This window comes from Larus michahellis, chromosome 2 (genome assembly GCF_964199755.1).
Source record: "Larus michahellis chromosome 2, bLarMic1.1, whole genome shotgun sequence".
In the NCBI taxonomy this organism is placed as follows: domain Eukaryota; kingdom Metazoa; phylum Chordata; class Aves; order Charadriiformes; family Laridae; genus Larus; species Larus michahellis.
This window is the reverse complement of record NC_133897.1, coordinates 129,345,749-129,370,928: the sequence shown is the minus strand read 5'-3', so window position 1 is coordinate 129,370,928 and position 25,180 is coordinate 129,345,749. Positions and strand designations below refer to the sequence as shown.

The following is a 25,180-nucleotide window of genomic DNA, read 5'->3' as shown; positions in this document are numbered from 1 at the left end:
TAGTGTGCGTTTCTGTAGAGTTACTTAAGAGTGGAAAATATGAAGGTAATTCAAGGTTTCTCTTCCTGCCTAGTCCCTTGAAGACAATCAGTTCAGCATTTACAGCCACTAATCTACAAAGAATATAGCAGAAAAATGCTGTAAGAAAGCCACAATGCAAATACGAAAGCGAACACCAGTTGTGATGTCCCTAAACACTACATTCTATAATTACATCTCTGCATATCATGGGTCACTTTTATTAAAAGCATCATTACTACAGTTGGCAGCAATTTACATCTTATCTTACATGATAGCAGTTTCCAAAGAAAAAAAATAAAAAGACATCACAACAAAGAAAAACAATACATTTACAAAGTCATGTCTGTAAACTTCAAGGCTAGTTTAGAGTTGAGGTAATGCTGTTTAGCTTTGTGGCTAAAGTAACAAAGTCCTTTAATTTAAAAAAGGTACCTGATTTTTTTCTTTTTGTTTATACCAGTGCATTACAAGATCACGAGACGATTAAACTGTAGCTTTATCCTGTAAGAACCTTCTCCGTGGGTTAATTTCCAAAAGGTACTCTTCACATTCAACAGCTGCCTTATTATTGCTGCGTCTCAAGACAGAGACATTCACACTATCATGAAGATTGTCAGAGAGAGAGTGTGTGTGTGGGTGTGTGCGCGCATGTGAGCGGGTGAACTCCCATACAGTCAAAATGAAGCGCGAGTACGATATGTATGGTAAATTTCATCTTGACCTTCACAGCAAAAAAAAAATTAAAATAAAAAAATTAAATATATAACTTCATCCTTCCTTTAAGCAGCACTTCCTTCTATTAGTGCCACTTGATTACAAATTGCTGCTTAATTCATAATACCAATGGTACCAAAAGAAAAAAAAAAAAAGCAGAGCATTATGTCAATTTCCTTAAAAAGACATGATCACCTCTCAAATTTCATCTCTCCTAGGGATAATAAATAATGCACTGCACAATACTTAATGACCAAGATACCTTTTGACACATCTGTATAACATGACTTGAACTTTTTTTTGCTACACTATGTTACAGAACAGCTTATAAAAACTAAGTATGGACATTAACTGTGAGTGTAAACAGTAGGACTACCACTTGTCAAAAGTTTAAAACACTTTAACTGTAACTGGTACTGGTTATTCATCATTTTCATTGTTTTCTATTTCTTCCCCCCCATCAAGTGAGTCTAATTCTTCACCCTGTGCTATTTCATCTTCTAAAACGGAGGAATCTGCAGTTTTATCAAGGCTCTCCTCTGCATCACTGCCTTCGAGATTTTCTTCATCTTTAAAGGCAGTTCCTTCAGTTTTGTCAGCAGCCTTCTCTTCGTTGGAGCCCACTGCGTTCTGAAGTCCTGCTAGTGCTGGGAAACCGGGCAGAGTCAATCCTCCCAGTCCTGGAGGTAGAAACATAGATGGATAGAAGAGGCCAGGAGCCATGGTAGACAGCAGGAAAGGATTGAAGGCCAGAGGGTTTGTGGGCAATCCAGTGTTGGTGGTGGTGGTGGTAGTGGTGGCAGTGGCGGTAGTCGCCGCAGTAGCAGCACTGACAGATCCATTCGCAGAGTCAGTAGCAGAAACAGTGTCTGTGCTTTTCTCAGAGTCTTTGTTCTCCTCTTCGTTCTCATTTTTCTTCTCTTCAGCTTTTGAAGCGCCATCCTCAGTCTCTCCTTGACCGGAAGCAGTAGTGGCATTTCCAGTAGTAGCCGTTATTGGGTTATTCAACAATCCGCTTAGTCCAAACATATTGGGCAATCCTGCCATCCCTGGCAACATCAGAGGCAACATGGCAGCTGGATTTTTAGCATCCCCCCCAGCAGCAGCAGCTGTTGCTAGTCCTGGCGGGAAGCCCATGAGGCCTGCGAGCTGGAGAGACTGCAGGTTCTGTAGGTTCTGGAGGCTTGTGAGGTCCATTCCAGCAAACAGACTGTTCATTAGTAGTGGGTTGATTCCCGAAGTTGATGCTACAGCAGCAGCTGCTGCAGCTGCTTTGGCAATTTCACTTTTTGGCCTTCTTCCTCTTCTGCTTGCTCCTTCCTCCCTCACAACAGGTCCAGTGAGAAGACGGTCAAACATGGACTCTGGAACAAAACCCTGAAACGAAGATACAGAAAAACAAGCTTTACTCTCGATTAGCTTTTATAGCTTTCGCCAGTTAACTGATGACGATGGAAGAAACAGAAGGGATTCCAGCATACTCCAAAAGTGGTTTTCAACCCTGGCAAATCGCGATGAGCTAGCTACTAAACTGAATTGCAGTAGAACATGTAAGAAAAACTGAAGAAAGCAAAGTCAGAGATTTTGTACATTTAAACACAGCAGTAAAACAAAACATTCATTAAAAAAATCCAAACCCTGATACACTGCAGTTACGAGTCTATACCTTTGTACTTCACACTGAACTTCAGTATAGCAATATTTTATTAAAATTAGTATTTGCAGAATTGTACCCTTTATTTTCAAATAACTGTTGTAAAATAAAAGGCAGAAAAACCTAATCTTTTGATGCTGCCTATTGCCAAGATGATGAATTCTATTTCTGTTATGAATATGACAAATATTTTCTTAATAGTTCCTAATGTATGAATATGTGTATTTGTTAAGGTTTGTTGCTTACAAGAAAAAAAATAATGCAAAAAAAATGCTGAAGGCTGCCTTAACGCAGCTGATTTTTCAAGTGTACTTCAATCCCATTCTGCAGCAGCCTCCTATCACCATCCCCCCCGAACTTGGCAACTCCCACCCAGAGACTACAATTTTCCTCAGCTCAAAACTAGCTATGAGATAAAGACTTAATAATCAATTTACACAGCCTTCAACTTTTCCGTGCTATAATCTACAGTGAAGCATGGAACGAGAGTTTCACTTACAGACTGTTTAACGATGTCAGTCCAATCTGGAGCAACAGCAAATTCAGGATTTTCTTCCAGCCATCTTGGCAAGTCCTTCATTGGAGGGGCCATAGCTCCACCCATCTAATGCAAAAGATGAGGTTAATACTTAAAACAAAAACTATTTATATGGGTATTTTCTATCTGTGCTCTTTCATCTCTGAAGGATGGCAGTAAAGACTTTCAGGACAGACTGTGGAAAACTACATGGAAACCAGCTAATGATACTAGAATTGAGAAGATCATGTTTTTTAAAAAAATACAGTAAAATGCTGCATCTTAGGCAGGGCTAGTAATGAAATTTGCATATGAAAAAATGTGCTATATCGTTTCAAAAAGTAACAGTTATTTACTCAAATGATTAATATTAACATATCAGAAGAACAAAAAAGGAATTAAAGGAACTAGGTAGTACATTCTAGTAAGAATAACTGCTGGTGACACATTATTAAACTTTTTAAAAGAAAGCTTGGAGTAGAAAACTGACTTTCCACGTGCAAAGACACTATTAAAGACTGCCACTGAACTAACTTATTTTTACCTTCTTTCCATTTCGCTTATTTACAACAGGTACCCTTTCTTCTCCTGTCAAGGTGTTTATATCCAGTTTATTAGGGTTTCGACATCTGTGTCGTTTTTGTTTCGGCTTCTGAAATGGGGAAAACAGCACATCTGCACTCTTCTGGAAAGAAGAGATGTATTGCTTTTTAGTTTTTCATTTTCTTGACAAAAATTGCCAATCATGGAACGCCTTCTCACAACGATTTTAAGAAGGGGCCAACTACGTTAGCCTCAGATTATCCCAGAAAAATCTTTTTTCTTATCAGATGAAGAAATTCTACAGAACTTGAAACAAACACTGCTTTAACATTGTTATATACAAATATTAAGAAAGGAAAAGCAACCCATATATCCTCCCTACCAGCCTATAAGTGTGGCTGAAGAGAGGACCTCTACTGCAAACCAAGTTACAAAATCCAATGACTACGCCCAACGTGAGGAAATTAATTTTAACATCTGTAAAACTAACTTCTCTATTAATATAATACAACAACACTCTTAGAATCACATACTTACTGGTACATAACTTGGCATATCTACAGTGTAAGTAGGATGTAATTTAAGCCATTCCACTAAATCCTTGTTTTTAGGAGCATCCTCTCCCACCAGCCTGGTCCCATCCTCTAGATTGATTACAGGGATGCGAGTGTCTGGGTCCAGTTGACCAGGAGATGGAATGTTCCTTGCTGGTAGGGCTTCCATATCTTCTTCAAAAGCTTTGGTCACTTCTGCATCCTCCTGAAAACATTTAACATCTGTATTAATTCTCACTTCAAGGGAACAGTTACCTGGGAGAAATAATTTCAGGGACTGAAGCTAAATGCTCAGTGAGATTTTGCATACACAAGAGTTAACGGGGTTTAAATATTCATACTATGTAAAGCAATACCATTACATTAGGGAATTTTGTAAATTTAGCATCCTTGAACATTAAAGAATATACAACTAAAGACCGAGCAAGTTTTTGTGCATTTACAGTTAATGGCCCACAAGACCTTCCTTTTTCTACACGGTAAGAAAGACATACTTAAGCCTCAAAACATATGTTGTTATAAATGTATGTTTTGTTAAAAAAAAAAAAGTATTTTTGAAAGTACAAGACACTTAAAACTCAGCCTACAATTTGCTAGAGTAAAAACTTGATGTAAACAACATTCTGTTTGGTTCAAAAAGAAATAGCAGCTCTAAACACAAAGAAAAAGCTGGTTGGGTAAAAACTGTACATTACTATTACAGAGAGTACAACACTACTTTAAACTCACATTCAGAAAGTACTAAACACAGAAGAACAAATATGAGACAAAAAGGTTGCTGTCTTACTACAGTCAATGATGTCCGTTTGTTGCTCATAAATAACAGATCAAGCCCTTCTACATTTTTCCTCCTTCCTCTCCTCCTCTTCATGGGTGGTTCTCCATCTATTAAAGAGCCATTTAGTAGATGCCTTGTGGGTGTGCGTGAAAGACCTGCTTGCAGCAGCTCCATTTGAGTTTTAAAGGCATCAGACACGGGTGTGGAGACATTAGGCAAGATAAACTTTGAAGTAACAGGTGAAAAATTTGAGGTAGAACTTGTTGCCTCTCGTGAGGCCTTTGATAAATCTACAACCTTTTCTTGTCCATTTTCTGAGACCACCTGAGACTCACGTAACTGGGCAACCATTTCCATAAGATTTCTCCTCTTGGCAGCTCTTTCAGCCTCAATTTCAATCTTTCTTCGTCTCCTCCTCCTCTGACGTGGAACCGATAAATTGAGTGCATCTTCCTAATGAAAAATGAGCATTTCCAAATATTAGCAAAGCTCTATTTGCTATTCTGAATTTAAAATAAAAGCCTGAACATGTAATTCTGAAAACAAAGCCTTCATTTTATTCAAAGAAGCACTTTTTTATTTTTCCTATTTTATTTTAAGAAATGGTATTTTTTATTTTTTCTCTTGTGCAAAGAAGCGCATGCAGGATAAAATGTTTTACATAAGAAAGAGAAAGATGCAGCCTTGCCTTTGATAACTGAGGAGAAGCAGTGATATCTTCACTGCCACTGACGCTGGCTTGACCAACCATGGAGAGCTCTGCAAAGCTCCTTTTTTGTAGAGGGCTGTCCACAGCTGTTGGAGTATACCCAGGTATGAGCCCCTGGAAATCAAACATCTGGCGCCTATTTACTGGCCACTTCCCTTTCAGCACTGCTTCACAGATGTTGTCTAATCGGTTGATCATTACTCGGTCCTGCATAAAGGAAAAGTACGTAATGAACCTTCAGTGTGAAGGTTGCCATATAAACTCAAATGAGTATAATGACACAGTCCAGCTTCCAAAGCTTAAGAAATACATTCAAAAACAACTATTCTTGCATGTGAGGATAAACTGATTGCCTTACAAGAAGCTAATATACAGAGAATTTTGAAGAATAGAACATTACTAGAATTTAAAAGCTGCATTTATAACTGGGGGGAAGGAGGAAGACAGAGTTTTCTGTACGACAATGTACTAACTGACAAATTTAACAGAAAGTTACTATTGTTTTACACTGCAAAACTTCAGTAGTTAGCAAAATCAACAGTTAGGAAAGGAAAATCAAAACATCTGCAATCAGCATCTTAAAGCTACAGTTCTGAAGAACCAAGAGGCTGGATCTGTAATTCAGTCCTAGGAAGTGGATCCTCATTAACGTCACTATTAATAAAGTTCAACATTATGAAACGGGCACCAACCTAGGGACATCTAATGAATGTCAATTTTCATTCCACGCCCATTATCACTTCAAATTTCACTGAAGCGTGTACACTAAAAAATCTCTAATTATGTTTATTAGTCTACTTATGCTGAACCTATACAGATGAAGGATTTTTTGTTTTACTTTTACACTACAACTGGAATAAGATTTTAGTCCATGTTTCCAAAATATATGCTAAAGCAAAGAAGACAGTATAATTTAATTTCTTCCATTTCAGTATTCAAGCACATTCTATGCTAGCCTGCCTCAAGTAGCAGAAACTTCAGAACAATGAGAAATACTGCTGGTTAGGGAATACGAGCATCAGTTAGCTTCCTGAACAGCAAAACAGTGCAAAAGCCACTAGCAAATCTCAGCAGCTGCAACAGACTGCTTGCTTTCCCCAGGAATAAGCCTATTAAGAACAAGGTCCCGCTGCCCTGCCCCCCCCCCCCGCTCCACCCCGTCCCAAACCAGATGGCCCTGTTATGGTGATTAGTAAGCTTAAGACTATTACTACTTTATTTCTCTCTCTCCCCCCTTACTGCAAAGGGGAGTACTAAATTATGTATGGATTTATTACAAGGTCATGGTTTCATATTTTTAAAAACATTTTATATTAGATAATTTTCTGCCTGGTTACTAAAACAAGATATAGCTTTATCCTATCTAAAACTGCTGCTTACGTTTGCAGGATACCTTAATACAATTACATCTGTCAACATTACATAATGGCTTAGATCATGTAGGTCACCAATACTCTTCTCTACAATCTCCTCACCCCAAAATAAAAAGGTGATCTTACAAAATCTCTGCTCTTAACACCGCAGACTGCTCTGCAGATGAAATCCATAATTCAAAATCGTAAGTCTGCTTCCATCAACAGAGGTGCAAGAGGTGTGACTCTGCTGACATACAGTCACGGAGCCTACGAGAATCCACGTCTGTCAGTAGTTTGTTGTTTTACTGAATGACACTATTTACAGTAAAGCAATTCCTTTCATTTCCTCTGCTAATTTGTATGAAAATGAAGAATAAAATGCTATTCCACAAATCATTCACAGAAAAAAGTCCCTTCGCCACTGGAAATGCAGAATCACACAGAGCTCACCGTTATTTTGCAAACACGTTTCCCGTATTTTATCTATACTGAAAAAGACACATGCCATTCTACCCCTAACCAACCTTAGGCCAGAAAGAGAAGGCAAATGTTCTCTCATGAAGCAGCTGCACCACAGAGGGATCCCCATCTTCCATGTAGAATCCGTCACGTGTTTCATCCCTTGCGGTACTCATAGAAGCATTGCTTTCTTCATCAAAATTCTTACCCTGAGAAACTGTTCCTGCTGAATAACAACCACAACCAGACATTAACTACAAAAGTTTCCAACCACCAAATGTCAACCCAACTCAACCACCCACTGTCAACCCAACTAGACAGGTTAAGACAACCAGGCTTGACACAACTTTTCTAACATAGGCTTTTATTCAGTAATGACTACACCAGAGCCTTAGTCTTCTACATTTGGCACAGAGACCGTGCTTATTGGCTCAGTAAGCTATCTTGGAAAGCCTTGTGGGGGAATACCCCGCTGATGCTGCACGGTTTTTATGAAAGCTTATCTCACCACCTGATGTGCGGAAGGGCAGAGGAACTGCTACATGTAGCCCATCCCAAGCTCCATAATGGCTCCATGTGTGCCACTTACCAGCTGGCACAAGCTGCAACAGCTGTGGGGCTCATGCTAAGCACACAGAATTGATCTGACCAACGTGTTACCTTCAGGTTGGGAGGATTCTTCTGATTTATCATCATCATCCAGTTTCTCCTCTTCATCTTCTTCCGAACCTTTCTCAGAAATAGATTTTGGGTCTACGTCTGTACTCATTTCTATGTCTTTCAATTCACATTTAACAGAGCCAGGCTCAGCCTCAGCATCACAGTCTGGTTTAGTGTCTTTATCTGCAGTATCTGTCTCCTCTTTGATATCAGGCTTTTCTTTGGCTGCTGGATTTTCAGACCCTTCAACTTTAGACTCTGTTTGTTCTGTAGTCTTTTCTTCTTGTACTGGTGTGGATGGGACAACAGGTGGTGTTTGACTGCAGCCAGCACCCAGAGGGTTTACAGAAGAGACAGTATTTACATTACCCGTCCCTCTGTTTTGAGCAAAGTTTTTGTGAGCCTCAAGAAAAGAGAGTTCAGGATCATTCAGAATGTGATAATCTGTCCTACTGACTCCATGTTTAGCAGCACCAATCAGTAAGTCTTTGTCATGTTTACCACACTCCCACCACTCCGGCAGGTCCAAGCTTGGCTGGCAAAGTTTTAGCCTCTCTCCCAACTGTGGGTGATGGAGAACCTGCTCACGGATTTTCCGCAACAGTTCTATACGATATAAAGTTCTAGAAGCACGCTCTTCTGTGATCGGCTCAATCATAGTGGAAAGATCAGGTGGTTCTGAAATGACAGTGATTTGTATTGTTTAACATCGATTGAATGTACACCCATTTTGAAATCCTGTACCCTTACACCTGCACGTGAAGTTTCAACAGTACCACTGTCTCATAACAGTCACATTGATTCCTACAGTCAGTTAAAACTTACCATCATCCGGTTTGACTGGCATTCGGCACACTCGTCTACACATATTCACAAAGCCATTAAAATACTTTTCCAAGCTTTCATCGGACTTTTTATCAAGCCTGGCAAATGCTCTGAATTGATTCCAGTCGAATTGATGTTTTACAGGATCGAAAATAATTCCAAAAGTAGACACCACACGATAAAAATCAGCTTCTTCTCTTCTTGTCCACCTAGTTAAGGAAGAAGCAAGAGAAGTGAGGCCACTGAATAAACCAGAGTCCAAAGACAGTGTGGATGACACCAAACCCCCTTAGTTTATTCTTTCAAAGCAGAACGGCAGTACTGGTGACACACAAGCTCAAATGAGATTTAAAGACAGATATCACTGAGAAACTCACTTTTGTCGTTTTTCTGTTATTATAGCTTCCCTTTCTGCTTCTAGTGCCCTCACTTCTTCCCGAGGCCGACGTCTCCTGCGGTCAGTCTTCATTAGTGCCTCTTGCCTCATTTGTTGCCTTTTATAGCTGCGCTGATAGGCAGTAATGAGGCGACGCAGACGGGTAGTCAGGGTTGAAGTGTTGGGCCAGTAGAGTTGGCCTAACTCAGCATTGCTTTCACTGTGCTTGTCTAGAGAATAGAGAAGTATTTGTGCACTGCAAAACCACCACTAAAGATTTCAAAGTTTCTACGGCTAGAACTGGATTCCTGTTTTATCTGATAAGAACATATGCCTCATTAATATTGGTGCATAACAAATTAAAAACAGGATAACTACATTGGTAGGAAATAAAAAATAGAAACCAAACCACCCAACTCTAAGAACTCAGAAATGTTTGTGAAACATTTAGAGATAAGCATCAAGCATTATTATTCAATGTTATGAATACAAACATATTATGAATACTGTAAGTATTTAAATTAATGCAATGTATCTTTAAATATATTACTAAGATCATCATTCTGCCTCTGAGGAAACACCTATGCTTACGATTTCCCACTTTACTATTCTCACTTAAGCTTGGCAATTTTCCCCCATACTGAGGAAACAATGTATCTGTAACTTCCAAGATTATCTCGGCAAAAACATCAACGGCTGCATTATGAAACATCCGGTCTTTATCATCACAATTTCTACTATGTAATTAGAAACCCAGAAAGCCACAATGTGGATTATTCAAAGACAGTAAATAATTGTTTTGTAAGATGTGAAGCATGAAGAGAATTGGCAGTAGAAGTTTACAGTGATGTCCTCCCAAAACACAACCTATCCCCTCACGTGGCAAATAAACAGTCCACCTTTCACTAAATGGTCCATTTTTGCCTTTTTAATTTCTTTGCTATAGTCTTACTTGGGTGTATTTCTATGGATTCCTCTTTGTCTTCTGGAGGTGAGTTTGCAAATTCCTTGGGGAGAAGACAGAAGTTATTTTAGTTTTCAGTTTTGACCATATGTTATCATTTCAGGAGAAAAATATGTCATCTCTCAAACACAGCAGCAAACAATCTTCGTAAGGTGTGTTTATCTGGTAGCTCTCAAACTTAAGAACTGCACATTAAGATAAACACAGAGAATCAGTTATAGTTATATATATTTGTAATTACATAAAGTTGAAGTTCTTACATCAATTTCATCCTTGAAAGGAGTTCTGGTTGGCTTGTATTCTGGATCTTCATCCTCTCTGTCAAACTCACCGCTATAAAATATTTAAGAGAAATATTGGTTTTGGGAGGGGGCTGATTTTCTGGACAAAAGCAAAAAAGCTACAAAAGCCATCAGTATTGTGTACCAAGTTACCCATTTATATTTCATGCTCAACTGTGTGAACAATTCTATGTACTTTTTACATCATATGATCACTTCAGATCCTCAGGCGAGATGTAAGCAAAATATGACATATGAACTCATGCCAACATATACAATGCTGATAAAGTTTATTAATTTTTTCATGTCCTCCTTACCCATCACCACCATCTGCTAACATGTCTGTCCCTCTCTGTTCGGCAGCTATGGCCTTCGCATCAGGCATGCCAACCCGTTCCAGAAAGCACAGTGCTGGATCAGCTCTCATAGAATTGTACTTCTCATAACCTGCATGCAGAGCAGGAGACAATTTTTTTTTAAAAGCTATGACCAACTGTGAATAGAACAGGTTTAGGCAATAGAAGCACAATTTTCCGAATTCATCTATTTATTTTTAAATAAAACAAAGGAGCTGTCACCATGCTGGAAACAACCATTTCATTCATTTTTCATACTGGTAAATTCCATCAGCACAGAAACATTTTCACATCAATAACATGAACAAATAGTTGATACTGAAGAAAGTATTCAATTTAATGTCTTTATAAGGTACAGTAAAAATCTTTCACAAAGTGAAAAACTTAAAGAAGTTTCCTATATGACTTTGTCAGTGGTTCTCCACATTCAATACTCCATACTGGAAACATGCAGATGCAAACGGAAACACACACACACATGCATTTTCTATAGCTCCAGCCCTGCTGGAACCCTCAATGTAGGCTGCAAAAATGCTGTATGCATGGGTTATACGTAAGGCCAACGAACCTGTCTTATTAGGTTTAGGATGATGCATGTCAGTAAGATGACACTGTTCCCTCTATGGTTTTCAAACTGCTGTTTGCTTTTTTACTGCCCAAGTTGACTAGATGGAAAATGGCAGATCCCAACAGTGCACTGCAGGAAAATGATTTTTAGACTAGACTTGCCTCAGCTGAGCCCACAAAACAGAGCTGCTGTACATAGGCAGAACAGCACAATTCAATTAGGATTTGTACTACAACACACTGCTCCTAACTGCTGTAGAGCCTCAAGCCAAACTGTAATCATGAAAGGTTTTATAAGCCATCATTCTCCCCTTTAGTCAGGCTGGGCTGCTGAGAATACCTCTGCGACCTCCAGAGAATTGGGATTATAATCAGGAATCGCTCACTGTATATATCATGCCAGCTCTGCATCCCCAGCCTTTCAAAGTTAACAAGGCTGCATCCCACTCAAGGGAGCCGGGAGTTCTCAACACTGACATTTGTGAAATATTGCTTGGAACAAAGCCCAGGAGGCACTTGTACAGATTAATAGCAGAGGTTAAGCCCACCGTCCACTTTGACACTGGTTGGCAGAGTTAGCAAGTGAAGCAGTGCTGGAAGCAAAGTTTATGGAGATCTATCTTACTATTTGGCTATTATTTAAACAAATATGGTTTTGTTTTATTTACAGCCAAGAAAGTAATGTTTTCTTCTCAAATGTTCTGCAAACATTTAAAAACAGCATCTGATATTTACAGCTCCTATTAGGTTTTTAATGCAGGCAAGAAAAAAAGGGAGATACAAGCCAACAGTTCTTTGGAACAATACTTGTTAATATTATGACTGAACAGTCCTACACACAGAAAGCTTTACAACTGAGTTTTGTTCAGAGTGAGACATCACTTACCGTGTTTGAATACTCCAATTAAAAGGGATTTATCCGCCTCCTTATCCCACCAGTCTGCAGGAACTTCTGCATGGAATGGCTCAGGTATCCATACATCTACTTCACTGTGAAGACAGCATTATATACATTCTCAAAGTTATTACTGGGCAAAATTGGGGGTTTTTTTGGGTTTTTTTAAACAAATGCTTAAAAAAAATGCTTTTTTTAAGCAAAACACTGTTAAATTGAATAAAGAATTTGGGGGAAGGGGGAGGTTGGGCGCCGGCAGGGGGAACCCCAAAACCCAGCACAGAAATTGAAATACATTGAAAAATAACTAGGATGGTTAAAAAAGCACCCAAACAAACACCAACAAAAAACCAAAAATCATCAGGCTCTTTTGGGAGTGGCACGACAATGATTATCCAAATATGATTCTTTTAAGGTCTTAGTATATTTTTTTCATTTTTTTAAAGTTGAGATAGAATAGTCCTTCATTATTAGCAGAAGTGAAAATCCGCCTCTCATTTCCCACATCATTTCCTCCCCCAAGAAAATTACCCACTGCACTTGGTAAAATAATAAGGCTGCTTGAGAACAGACATTTAAGAGATAAAGTGTGACAACCTTTAAATGCTGCATTATTACAGTACATGTACTTAATAAAAGCCAGCGTCATAAAGCAAAAAATAAGCCTGCACTTGCACTAACCTTGAGTCAGCACCCTCTAAGATCTTGTCTGCTTGGTCCCCTATAACTTCTTGTCGTAGATAGTAGAGCATGCGGACACGCAGCAGGACCCTGGAGAGGAAGGCAGAGGGGGGAAAAAGTTCTTAACTTCAGGACTGTTTGCCAACAGTGGCTTTTGGCAGCTGCTGCTGTTCATCCATCATCCTGCCAAGGCTGATTAGCCATGCTGTATGGTAGGCTTGAAGCGTGACAGATGGTGGCACATAATCACCTCTGTGTGGTGCTTTCTGCTGGCTTCCAACAGGCCTGCCTGGCAACCGCTTACACTGCACAGAGAGGGACCCAGCTCAGCCCAGCCCCGGCGCATTTCATTTAGTTCTACCTAGTGCAGCTTGTGAAGTTTAGACACGTACTCTACCACTGCCTCTGAAGTATTGAAGCAAGTTTGTAAACAACTGAGCAGATGGCTTTCAGTAACTGTTCTGCTTCATTATCTCATAAAATTTCCTCAGCTGCTGCCTTAATACCATTTTTGGAAGCACATCAGAAGTTGTAGGAATAAACGAGATATAAAATCTGGTTTTACTACCTTACAATAAACCCTCAATATGGAATGTCAGGTTTTTCAGATTATACAACTTTTGGCTTCCGAGAATTGGGGGGGGGGGAGGGAATAATCCCTCATTTCCCTTGGGAGATATTAACTATTTTTACTCTTTATAGTTAAAACTGCTATTTAATTTTACCTGTGCACAACCTAAGTGTTACAAGAAGTGAAAAATCTTCGTTGCCCATGTTTATTTTTCCCTATCTCTGTCATACTACAGTGGTTTTTGGAAGGGCTGTCAGGTGTTGTGGTCATACTTGAAGCTGGCAGGAGAGAGAATGGCAGACACTGGCTTTTCAAGGAGACTAGAAAAGAGGTCATCTCTGTAGAAAAAGTATCTACCTGAAAATAATCCTACTCTCCTATGTTTACCCAATTCAGGGCACCCCCTGCTGCCTAGTTCATGAAGTAAAATCAGTACCAGCTAAAACAGAGATTATTCAGCCTGCCCTCTCACTGTACCCAAATCCATCACGGAAACTGTTGAATTGCTGCTGCTTCTGAACAGCTAGGGTGACCTGGGAGGCAGTAATCTGATCACCCACTTGCATGAAAAATTTAGACCACCACCAGTTTTGAGAGCTCCTCATTAGAGATCTGATGCAACCAGAGCAATACCCGGTTTTACACGTGTTATTCCAGCAAACCTTGGAGGAGCAGGGATTTGAATGAAGGTCATGTCTGCAATTCAAAACATGTCAGACATGCTTCTTTTTGTATGCATGATAACTGGGACCAGTAAGGTGTCCCTGCTCCCTCTGTGGCTATGTAAATAAGCTGTTGAGTGTTTCTATCATCTTAGTATTAAGCAATAACAGCTGTTACATCAAGCCAAAGAAGAGGAGCAGGAAAAAAAAAAACCCAACACCAACTGAACACGAGAGGATCTTTGCACCAGAGTCCTATCTGTTAAAACAGCATATATGTTACGTAAGGAGAGGACATCAGTTCTTACAAAGCTTTGCTACTGCTGCCTTCTGATGGAAATTACTCAGACTATTAATTGGCTTCCACCTCTGTTCGATTTTACCTGGGCTAAACACGTTGCTTCTATGATTCACTTAGTCCTGGTGGAAGCGAAGGAAAAAGATAGCAACTGAAAACATTCTTGCACAGTGATTTATCAATCTTGCCTATCCTTGTAATTGTTCTACTGCTTTATTACAGGAGCAATATTTTAAAAATGAGTTTAAGTCTGATCTGCAAACTGATATAACAAGTAATGAGGACATGTTACCTGAGAGATTAAAATAGTGGTACAGGAAAGAATTTAATTACTTTAAGAGCAAGTGAAATGTAATAACAGATCAGAGTAACAGCTCAGAAAAAATCAGAACGTAGTTTATTTGGATGTGCACTTGCTAACATAATTCTGTAAGTATGTGTTTTCATCAGCTGAGAATTAAGTTTGGTTAGCATCTAGAAATGAGCTAATAAACCCCTTATATGCCTTTCCTCCTTCACATCACACCCCCTATTGACAGGCCACAGGTACTTTTCAAATCAATAATTTCTTTCCAATAAACAGTATTAGTGAAACACAATATATATTCAAAACGCAAAGTACTGACGACCTTTCAGTAACACCACATTACATCTGTATGGCGTATTTATACAATGAAGAGTATAAATTTAAAAACAGAAAAAAAACAAAACCCCAAAGCCCAAAAAGCACACAACCTCCCCCACAAACCCAAACTAAGACATTTCTGGGACAAGAGTTAGGTTCAGTGTCTGTAAACAGAGACTATAGCAAGCAAAACTGAGATAGAGAACCAGGACACTGTGGACAGAAGCTGACACAAAAATAACTAAAATATTACAAAACAAAAGCTAAAAGCATGTAAGAGAGGCTCTTAAGAGACATTCACACAACGATATCCCAAATCGAAATAAAACGATCTTTGTCCCCAAAGGCTTTCAGTTCAGTAATGTGTTTAAAATTGCAAAAATCAAATCAAGGCACTGATTCAGGTAAGAAAACCTGGTGAGGAATTTTATCTCAAACAAAAGAGGAAAGAAGAAATATTCTGTATAATGTGGAGAGCAAAAAAGGAAGGGAGAAAAAGAACGAAGAGAAGAGATACACACACGTATAGGTGAACTACTACATGAAACTGAAAATGAATAACTGGACATTTGAGTTTAATGCCTAAGGAACAGAACTCTTAAGGACATCAGCTTGAGAGACCCCACAAGAAGGGTAAGAAACAAACAGCTTTTGTGTAAAGACAGCCAATTGTCAAGAAAAATAGACAGTGTAGGGATACAGTCTTTCCTTTATATGGTAAAAAAAATAACCTCATCTGATTCCATTCTTATTTAGTAAGTAGAAAACAGTTTTCTTCAGAACTGTGTTTTAAGCGCTGATCAGTCATAAAGAGCTTACAGAACTATCCATATATCTCTTAAAATTATTATTCCCAAATTAAAAAGTAATAATGGCCTTTACATCCTATTAAATGGCCCTGTGTTCTATTAAAAATATCCAAAAGAAGTTGTGGACTTTTCAAAAGCATGTCGTAAAAAAACCTCTAAATGAACTATTTATTAATACTTACTTATTACAGTGATGTTTGAGATGTTTCCTATAGCTGTCTTCTTGAAATAATACATCTGGATTACAGGTTGTGAGCCAATCCGCATCTTGCAGCATTGGCTGTGAACTCTGGGCTTTTACTTTCTTGCCTTTCCTCCCTCTGGGCACTGGTGCAGACAGACCTATGTAAAACCCCAATACTTCTTACACAATCTGAATAGAAAAGCTCTCAACCCAAACTACATTACAAACATACATTTAAAGCTATATTAATTCCTTTGTGGGCAACACAACCACCAAAAACTGAACAGCAACATAATTCAGTACAGAGAATTGCAAATAACAAAATCAACCAAAACTTTCATGCAAATTTAAGTGTGAACATTTCAAAAATGCAGAGCGCTAGCCAGAAAATGGTGTTATATAAATATTTCTTGTAAAAATTCTCATGAATCTGAGCAGCCATAAGGAAACAAGCTTTCTGGTTTATGGCAATTTGAAACAGATTAACTCCGGCAGTAGGTGCCACTTAAAAATTATGCTAGAATATTTGTTCAAAAATGATTTAAGGGAAAGAACACTGTATCCTACAGAGTGTCTAAGGGAGACTTTCCCTTTAAGTATGGACCAAGTCAAAGCCCACCTTACTCATAAAATCTGACAAGATCCTACGACATGTCAGAATGGCTATAGTTTAAACTAAATACATAGCATGACTGAAGCAATTCTTTCCTGTTTACTAGCATCATTATTTGATTGTGGTAGACATACCGGAATGATTAACCAAAGCTCGAGTTTGCCCATCTGCAGTTGGAGTGATCAGATCCCAGATGAAACTTTTGATATTTTCATCCCCTTTGTAATGATTAAGACAATATACCAGGATAGTCCGGCAGATGGTTTCCACATCTTGTTCTGTTAGCTGACGTTTATAGCGCCCATGTGAGAGGATGTCAGTCCACCGACCCCAGCTATAAGAAAAATACATTCAATACAACAGCCAGGGCACTGGTACTTTAATTTGTGACTTGCAATTTAAGTCCTGGTACCAAGCAAGTTGGGACCTCCTGTGTCACTGCTAATGCATTTTGCATTTGCAGGTTATGTCAGGGAATCCAACCTCCAGCACCAAAGAGTTAAGAATGTTTATTTTACGGAACAGGCAATAAGTTCACTGCTCGTAAAGCTGCAATTGAACTACACTCAAAATAATAAAGTACATATGTTTAACTAACGGTCCCAGTAAGCTACGAATAGGAAACTCAACCAACTCCTACAATCATGGGGTTTGGGGAATCATTCTTATTTTGATCCTGAAATCCATCATTAGCAATTGTTGTACACAACTTCCTAAAATACAGACAGTCATTCCAAAGCCCACTGTGTTAGCAGCCAAACATAGATAGCTACTGGCTTGCTAAGAGATAAAATTCAAATTGGTAAATCCAATGGGGAAAAATATAAAGTATCAAATAGCTGAATTCAACTGGTGCTAAAATACCAGAATCTATGTTGAAAACCTCTAGACCGACTGTTGATTTCACAGCCGCATTGTCCTTTACAAATACACTTTGTTATTCTCCACAACATTTATAAAAGAGATTAAGCCTCGGTAACTCAGGAATTCTTTACACGAAGAGAAACCAGAAACAAGTATTCGGCCATCACAAAACTACATATCTTACCAGTGAGCTCATAGCCATCTGTAAGACACTCAGATACTTTAACCTAAGTAACACTTATACAAGCAACTTTATATATATAGCGACTTAAAATCTCACTGGCGTGTATACAGCATAATGAGATAACGGTTACACAGGAAGAGATTATGTGAACGTGTCCAAGAAAAGGATGAATTATTTATTATACATCATTTCCATATTTTCAGTTCTTTAGCCACAATCAGTATATTTAATCTTCTTAATATCCTTACCCATAAACCAGTAAGTTCTTCTCCACCCTGAAACATTCACTTCTTGCATATCCCTGTGATTTGTCCTGAGGCCTACGGGGCTTTGTGCTAGGCTTTTCTTCAGAATCACTTTCCAGGTCTGAAAACTCCATCAGTTCATCCTCTTTGACTGCACTGTAGAGTCTGGTTTGCTTTCTTACTCTTGGTGTATCAATAACTAGGTTATTCTAAAATGAAAATGAAAATGTAGAAATTTAGGAGGGGGGAATATCTTCCATTTAATTGTACTAGGAACTATCATAAAGCTCTTACCCTTCCATTTAAAGCATCAATATCCAGCTCAGCTTTCTTTGCCCACTTCTGCCAAAAATTAGGGTCATCCAAGGAAATGTCTGTCCTGTTCCCAGATGCAACAAAACTAGCCTAGTAAATGTGAAAACATATGCATTGGTTTCTTAACTGCATGCTACAAAGAATATCTATTTTCACTGGTAAATACATTATAAAGTGGTAGTTTCAAGAAAGAAAAAAGGTAAGCCTGGAAACTATCATGACTGGAAATACAGATATCCCAACATTTGTGAGGAAAATATCTTGAGACAAGTACATTGAAAAACTACACTGACACAGAAGGCAATTTACTACTACTACCATCTATCCTGTTCACATTTTATTAATTTTCCTCTGAATGTCAATGCACACCTTTGCAAATGTTGAGCCTTTTCCTTCAGATTCAATAGTAATTGTGTGTGTTCGCCTTAAAAGAATCTGATCAATATCCTCTTCACAAAACTTAGACCCTTCATCTTCCTCATCCATCAGAGCACCATATGCACCCTTTCGAAGAAGATCTTCTATTTCTTTCTTAGAAAGCTGTTGCACCTGTAACATGTAAGAGAGGGTTTTGAGGTGTTTTTTTGACATCAGCCAATGTGTACATCTAACAGCATAATCATACTATTTGTCCTCTTACTTAGCATTTTAAGAACTGAAACTAAGACAATGTGGTGTCGGTCAATTAAATATTCATGCTGAAGTCACCTTTAAAAGAAAAACATGAACAACAAAATTCTTAAAATGAAGTTATATGAGTGGTTTAAACTATTTAATAATTCATTGTCACTGAATCCCTTTACTTTGGCTCTGATGACTGCTAAACTCCTCCTGGGTGCAGATTTAACTTACTAGCCTGACAAAAACCTAAAGCAAAAAAAAGTCCAAAGCAAAAAGGCTACACCAGAAAAAGCTGACTAGAAGAACTCCAAAAAGTACCAGGATCAACATAATGTAAAGGGTGGAATTATGAGAATGGATGAAGATTGAGGGAACATGACTGCACCTGCCCCCTTTTGGCAATAAGTGAGCCATTAGATAGGCTGAGCCAGTTCATGTAGCCTTGCCCTTAATTAACCCTACTTTAAAATACATGCCGTACTCCATCTGAAAACCACTGTTCTCCAGCTAAAACGCAAACAAGCAGGGAAAGTGCTACACATTCATAGCATTTGTTGATCATGCACCTTAGTATATTAATTCTCACCCCATTCGTAGCGTTTTCTCTTCCGCTCATAGATTGTAGCACAGCCTTATCAAGGCCAAGCTTCAAGCTAGCTTTGTCAAACATTTCCCTTTCATAAGAATTCCTTGTTATCAACCTGTAAATTTTCACTGATTTGCTCTGTCCTATTCTGTGACATCGTGCTTGAGCCTGATGAAACAAAGACAGATACTCAGTTACAGGTCACAAAAGGAAGAAAAAAAATTTAAAATAATCAATACAGACAACTTCAAGTTATTGCTTTCAATATAAATAATAATCTTTATGCTTTTAAGAGGGACAACAGATAATTTGTCTTGTAGGTGAAGAAACTTTCACAGCAAAAAGGCAAAGAAAAAACGTCAGTAAAATCATCTCTTGTAATGTTACCTGGAGGTCATTTTGGGGGTTCCAGTCTGAATCAAAAATGATGCAGGTATCAGCAGCAGTAAGATTAATGCCCAAACCTCCTGCCCTTGTACACAGCAGGAAAACAAACCTATCAGAATCAGGTCTTGAAAACCTGTCAATAGCTGCCTGACGTAAGTTGCCTCTTACTCGGCCATCAATTCGTTCATACGGGTACCTGAAATAAAGACAAATTATAAGGAGAACTTTACTATAATGGTATTGTTTCTTTGTAAGAATATGCAATTAAAAAAATAAAAAAAAGGAAAATATGCTACTATAGGGTCAAAGTAATTACAACAAACTGAGCAACTGTTCCTGTATCCACTAACTTCAATCAGTGGAAGACACACTACTTTGTCTCCTGCTTTACACCTTTTGGTAAAGAACAGAGTTTCACTCTAAGGAATGAAATGAACATTCAGGCTTAAGCTAAAAGACTCTAGAGCCACCAAAACATTTAACTACATAGTAAACTAAGAGGTTTAAAGCTCTCCATATGAGATCATTTTGTACTCACCCAAAAGAAAAATCTCATTACTTGCAACTTACAGGTATACTTTTCCCTTTAGTCAGATCACTACAGAAAATACTGTAAAGTGTTTGCATTTCATCCCTTTTCAATATGGATTACTCACAGGTTAAATACTGTGGCCACTGACGAAAGCACAGTTTATTTAGAATTGTATTATATTGTTGCTCTCACCGTCTTTGAATGAGGTAGTCTTCCAGTATGTCCAAGCAGCGCACCATCTGGGAAAAGATAAGCACCCTGTGGCCACCAGCCTTCAGTTTTGGCAGCAGCTTGTCAATCAGTACTAGCTTGCCAGCAGCCTGGATCATTGCCTGGAGCTGAAAATCTGGAGAGTCGGCATTGTGTGTTTCTTTAAACTCTTCCAAAATTTTCTCTTCAGCACCTGCAAAGATTGGACAGCAATACATGAATGCTGCAAAGGGGTTTATTAATAAACAATGAGCTTGCCTCCAATACCCTATAGAAACTGCAGGAATGTTTTAAGCATTATGTGAATAAACATTTATAAAAAATATTAACCTTAAATTTAAAGCAAACATATACACAAATACAGCATAAATAAAAAGTAACTTTGAACATTCTTTTTTTTTTTTTCCTCTTTTAAATGGAAGTAAACCCTTTCCTAAATAAATTCATACAACTATTTAATGCACACAAATAAATGAAAAATTAAAAAAAAAGATGAAAAAGTAAACCATTTCCAACTAATAGAATGGTTTTTCTGTCCTTTCTTAAATGCAACATATAAGAAAAAGTATGTAATTTCCACAGGAAAATACATGGAATACAAGTCACATTTGACGTCTGTGCCTCAAAAACCAAAACCAGGCTTAAACACACGCATGACCTTGACCTGCTCCTTCCATTATTAATTATAGAATCAAAATCCAAACAATGAAAAAGCTAATTTCAGGGGGTAGGAGGAATAAGCAGCTGTGAAATGATTATTTTACCTTCTATTCAGCTTTCTTTTCTCACTGAATGCATTTTTTTTTTGTTCAGTTTAGTGAAGCTATCCACCATGTATATTCTTTCCAGAATTGGTCAAAAGTTCTTTCTTGCCACCCCTTCGCCTATGAATGATATGCAGAGCAGCAAATATTTTCTTCTACTGCTGATTATCTGAAAACTATAGGCCAAGATCAAGTTGTCTCTTCAACCTCTTCTATGCTTTTGTTCCATTTTTTATGTCACAGAGTGGGCTATTTCAAGAATTATCAGATTACTATTCTTGGCTATGTAAGAGGTTAGAAATCTCCATCCTAAACCTATTTCACATCCAAATAAACTCTTATTTGGAGCTTTTTCAGTCTCTGTTTGCTTGGGGGTTTTTTGTTTGGGTTTTTTTTGTTTGGTTTGGTTTTTGTAGTTTTCTTCTGTTGTTTTTGCTGTTGTTTTTTTTAAACAAAATGTAGTTTACAAAGTATTTCTGGTTTGTATAATACTCAGCTTCAATACTGCTTTTGAATAACAGGAGGAAAGATGGAAGGGTTGGGGGAGGGGGGAAGAAGAGCTTATTGCCAGGCTTCTGCTGAGCATCTCTCTCATATCCCAGTTCTAAGTAGATGCCTGTAAACAAACAGGCAAACGCACCCTCCCTGTGTGATCGCTGGTTCAGTGCCTACTGTAATGTGGTGTCTTAACTAGATACTACCCTAAGCAGGCTGTCTGACAGCTTTGTGTTACTCAATACACTTGCACTTCTAGTTTTTACAGAACTTAATGGACTCAAGATGGGACCACACTTAAAGGTAGTTTTACCTCCCTGAATTTTCATTATCTGGATTCCCTACTCCAAGCATTACTGATCCTAATGGTTTGCACATAAAAAAAATAAAGCCATGTGAAAATAATAAAATCAGACACTTCCTCAATTTCCCTTCAATCATATCACTTCCCATCTTGTAAAATGGGCAGAATTTTGGGTAGTAAATCTCAGCTGAGCTTAGGCAGTTTCAGTATATAGTAGGCTGTCAAGTAGTTCACATGCAGTAACTTCAGTGATCTTTCCTGGTTATATCATTTATTTCTTACTCAACTGTGATATACAAATTTAAGTTTCACTACTATGAAGCAAACCAATATGCAAACTCAGCATCTGCAAAAGCTAACCACCCAAGTCAAGCACACCACAACAAGCCCACAAACGGGTGAATTTTCAGTATCAGAGTTTGGCCTCAGCAAGACCCACTTCCATTACAGATCATGACCTCCAAAAATATGCTCTTCCAATAAACCTATCCTAGATAAACCCTGTGAAAGACTCACCTGTCTTTTTAATTTCTACTTCAACTGCAATTAAGTGATGTAGACTGAGTAGCCTGTTACCCTAAGGCTACTTGATGTAGTACCTGCAGGTCTGTAACACCAGTTCCTACCCTAGCTGATTTTTAGAAGGGGATAAAAGGAAAGGATGTGAATGTGTACTCGGTCCATCAGGGAAACCCCCACTTCCGCTCATAATTGAGAGAGGCTTTCAGGGGTCAAGAGGGTAAATGAAACAGAGTAAGAAACCTTTCTAATGGTCAACACTGTAGGATGTGTAAGTACAGAGGCACTCCTCGCTGCTGGCTCTCGGACAGAGAAAGAGGAATGATGTATAAGCACTTGAGAATGGTTGCTAGGGGGAAAACAAGGAGGCCAGCTCCAAGAAAAATGACAGACAATGCTTTCCCCAACTTTGTTGGAGAATACCCAAAAGGCAGTCACTCCCTCTATAACTCTACTCAAAGACAGCCTCAGCAGACCACCATTTTCTCCTCCTCAGAACAGATCTACCAATCAAGAAACAAATTAAAAAAACACTCCATATTCAACTCTTACCATACCACTTCCATCATATAACCTTCTACGGCTCTTAACTGAAGATTATCTAGAAGACTTGCTTGCAGCTTTTATGCAGAACAAAACATACAGTGTTCTACTTGCATATTCAAATACACATGCAGTAGTGCTTGCTCCCAAAACCCGTAAACTTGGAAGAAAATGAGAAGGATTCAGAGACACCTTTATAAAAACAGTTAAGTCTCAAGAACTTGCTCTGCAAGAAATCATTCATCAAGAGAACACTATGCAACATTATGTACTAGCACTGCAAGACCTTTTGGTAAAATGACAATAAACTTGTGCCATCACTCTAAGTACAAAGATGTTAATTACTGACCAACAAAATAAAACCCCAGGCTCAGACAACTACAGAATGTAAGAGTATTTTCAGTCCTAGAACTACAAAGAAGATATTTGTTTAGTTCCATCCGCCACACTAATAATAGTCAGGATTTATTTATTTTTCCCTCAAATCTGAAGGCTTGACCCATCTGCCATGTTGCTGCATGACACTAAGCAAGTCCAAATATTCAAAAGTCACAAAAAATGTTATAAAGGCAAAAGCACTCAAGAGACAACCCCATCTCCCTTTATTAGGGTTAAGATAGAGTCATCAAAAAAACACTCAAAATTCTCTATATAGCCACCTGGACTTCAACAGTCTCTAACAGACACCAAATGACACAACACTTGTGAGGAAAAAAAAAAAAAAAAAAAAAAAAATCACTGCTGTAGGCAACACTGCAGGTACTACTCATGAACTCTATTTGACAAAACAAAGTAGCAGCAAAACAATCACTTATTTCTTCTAGCAAACACGAAATAAGGAAATACAATGGCAAGGTTAAAACTAGCTGAAAAGCAAAAAATATAAAAAGCATCGAGTTCTGAAGCTCATAACCTGAACAGCCTGAACTATTTTCTGTGAAACTCATTTATAAAATAGGTTAACTTAAAACAAAGAACCAACCAACAAACAAAAAAATCCTACCAGAACCACAAAACTACTTTACTGTATGCTTATCCAAGTTTAGAAACTGAGCAGTTCACCAGCATGGTTGGGCTGAAGTACTTTGGAGTAATCCTATATCAAGTCTTTGGAATAATTACTTGTACATGAAATATAATTAAATGTCATTTTGTGAATCAGTTTAAGCATTTTTCCCCCCAGTTAAACAAAAAATGTCAAGAAAAAAACATAAGCCACTGCAATATGGAAGTCATACAGTAAAAAACTGAAGTCACATATGGCTCTTGAACTAAACTGTCTTTCACCATGAAGCTTATAAACAGCATTAAGCCAACTACAGCATAAATCATATACAGTATATATATACACATAAGAGTTGGGAAACAAGAAATTAGTAGAATACAGCCCTTTATAGAGGCTTCTGTTACCGACCAAGCCATACAGTTTAGCATACTTCAGGCAGCTACAGGTAGCTGGCTGATCATATAGTACCTGCCATAGATAATCCTGATCTAAAACCAACAGCATCACACTGAAAGAGAGTATTCATCGTTAAGTCTAATATGACATCTAAACAAATCTGACTAGTTAAATGAAAAAAATGAACTGACAACATGTGGCCACAAAAGCATTCTTGATAATCATTTCTTACCCACAACTTTTACTCAGAAATTTTAGGTTACTATCTCGTAGCTGCTACTTATTTTCTTTCCATAGAGCATTAACTGTAACTCTGAAGAAAAGATTGCCATATTCATGACAGCATTCAACAACCTGCATGATAACCACTGTCTTATTTGTCAGAAATAACAGAAAGGAAACCTTGATAATCCAAACACTAACTCTGTCTGGCTAGGAAGCCTTCGAAAAAAGCAGCACAGATGTCTTCAAAAGCAATGCTGTCCTGACTAGCATACACCCATATCTAAGAGAACCCAAAAAGTTATCTCACTTTCCT

At 38.2% G+C, this 25,180-nt stretch overlaps 1 protein-coding gene across 5 annotated transcripts in view; it reads right to left on the bottom strand.

The window, feature by feature from the left end:
- Nucleotides 1–202: 202 nt before the first annotated feature.
- Nucleotides 203–25,180, bottom strand: part of CHD7 (chromodomain helicase DNA binding protein 7) — a 133,323-nt gene continuing 108,345 nt past the window's right edge. For 3 of the 5 annotated variants that reach the window (XM_074577089.1, XM_074577091.1, XM_074577090.1), the window contains 23 exons: nt 20,598–20,808; nt 19,874–20,069; nt 19,487–19,654; nt 18,649–18,828; nt 18,259–18,369; nt 17,968–18,173; nt 16,806–17,005; nt 16,057–16,216; nt 12,910–12,999; nt 12,220–12,323; nt 10,728–10,857; nt 10,390–10,462; nt 10,118–10,172; nt 9,167–9,395; nt 8,790–8,998; nt 7,965–8,642; nt 7,370–7,530; nt 5,470–5,697; nt 4,791–5,234; nt 3,987–4,208; nt 3,451–3,591; nt 2,889–2,993; nt 203–2,112 (listed from right to left, as the gene is read on the bottom strand). In XM_074577089.1, the coding sequence (XP_074433190.1) occupies nt 1,156–2,112; nt 2,889–2,993; nt 3,451–3,591; nt 3,987–4,208; nt 4,791–5,234; nt 5,470–5,697; nt 7,370–7,530; nt 7,965–8,642; nt 8,790–8,998; nt 9,167–9,395; nt 10,118–10,172; nt 10,390–10,462; nt 10,728–10,857; nt 12,220–12,323; nt 12,910–12,999; nt 16,057–16,216; nt 16,806–17,005; nt 17,968–18,173; nt 18,259–18,369; nt 18,649–18,828; nt 19,487–19,654; nt 19,874–20,069; nt 20,598–20,808 (5,258 nt within the window). In that variant the 3' untranslated portion in view covers nt 203–1,155. The remainder of the gene's footprint in view (nt 2,113–2,888; nt 2,994–3,450; nt 3,592–3,986; nt 4,209–4,790; nt 5,235–5,469; nt 5,698–7,369; nt 7,531–7,964; nt 8,643–8,789; nt 8,999–9,166; nt 9,396–10,117; nt 10,173–10,389; nt 10,463–10,727; nt 10,858–12,219; nt 12,324–12,909; nt 13,000–16,056; nt 16,217–16,805; nt 17,006–17,967; nt 18,174–18,258; nt 18,370–18,648; nt 18,829–19,486; nt 19,655–19,873; nt 20,070–20,597; nt 20,809–25,180) is intronic. The other 2 variants (XM_074577092.1, XM_074577093.1) reach the window with 2 other exon arrangements.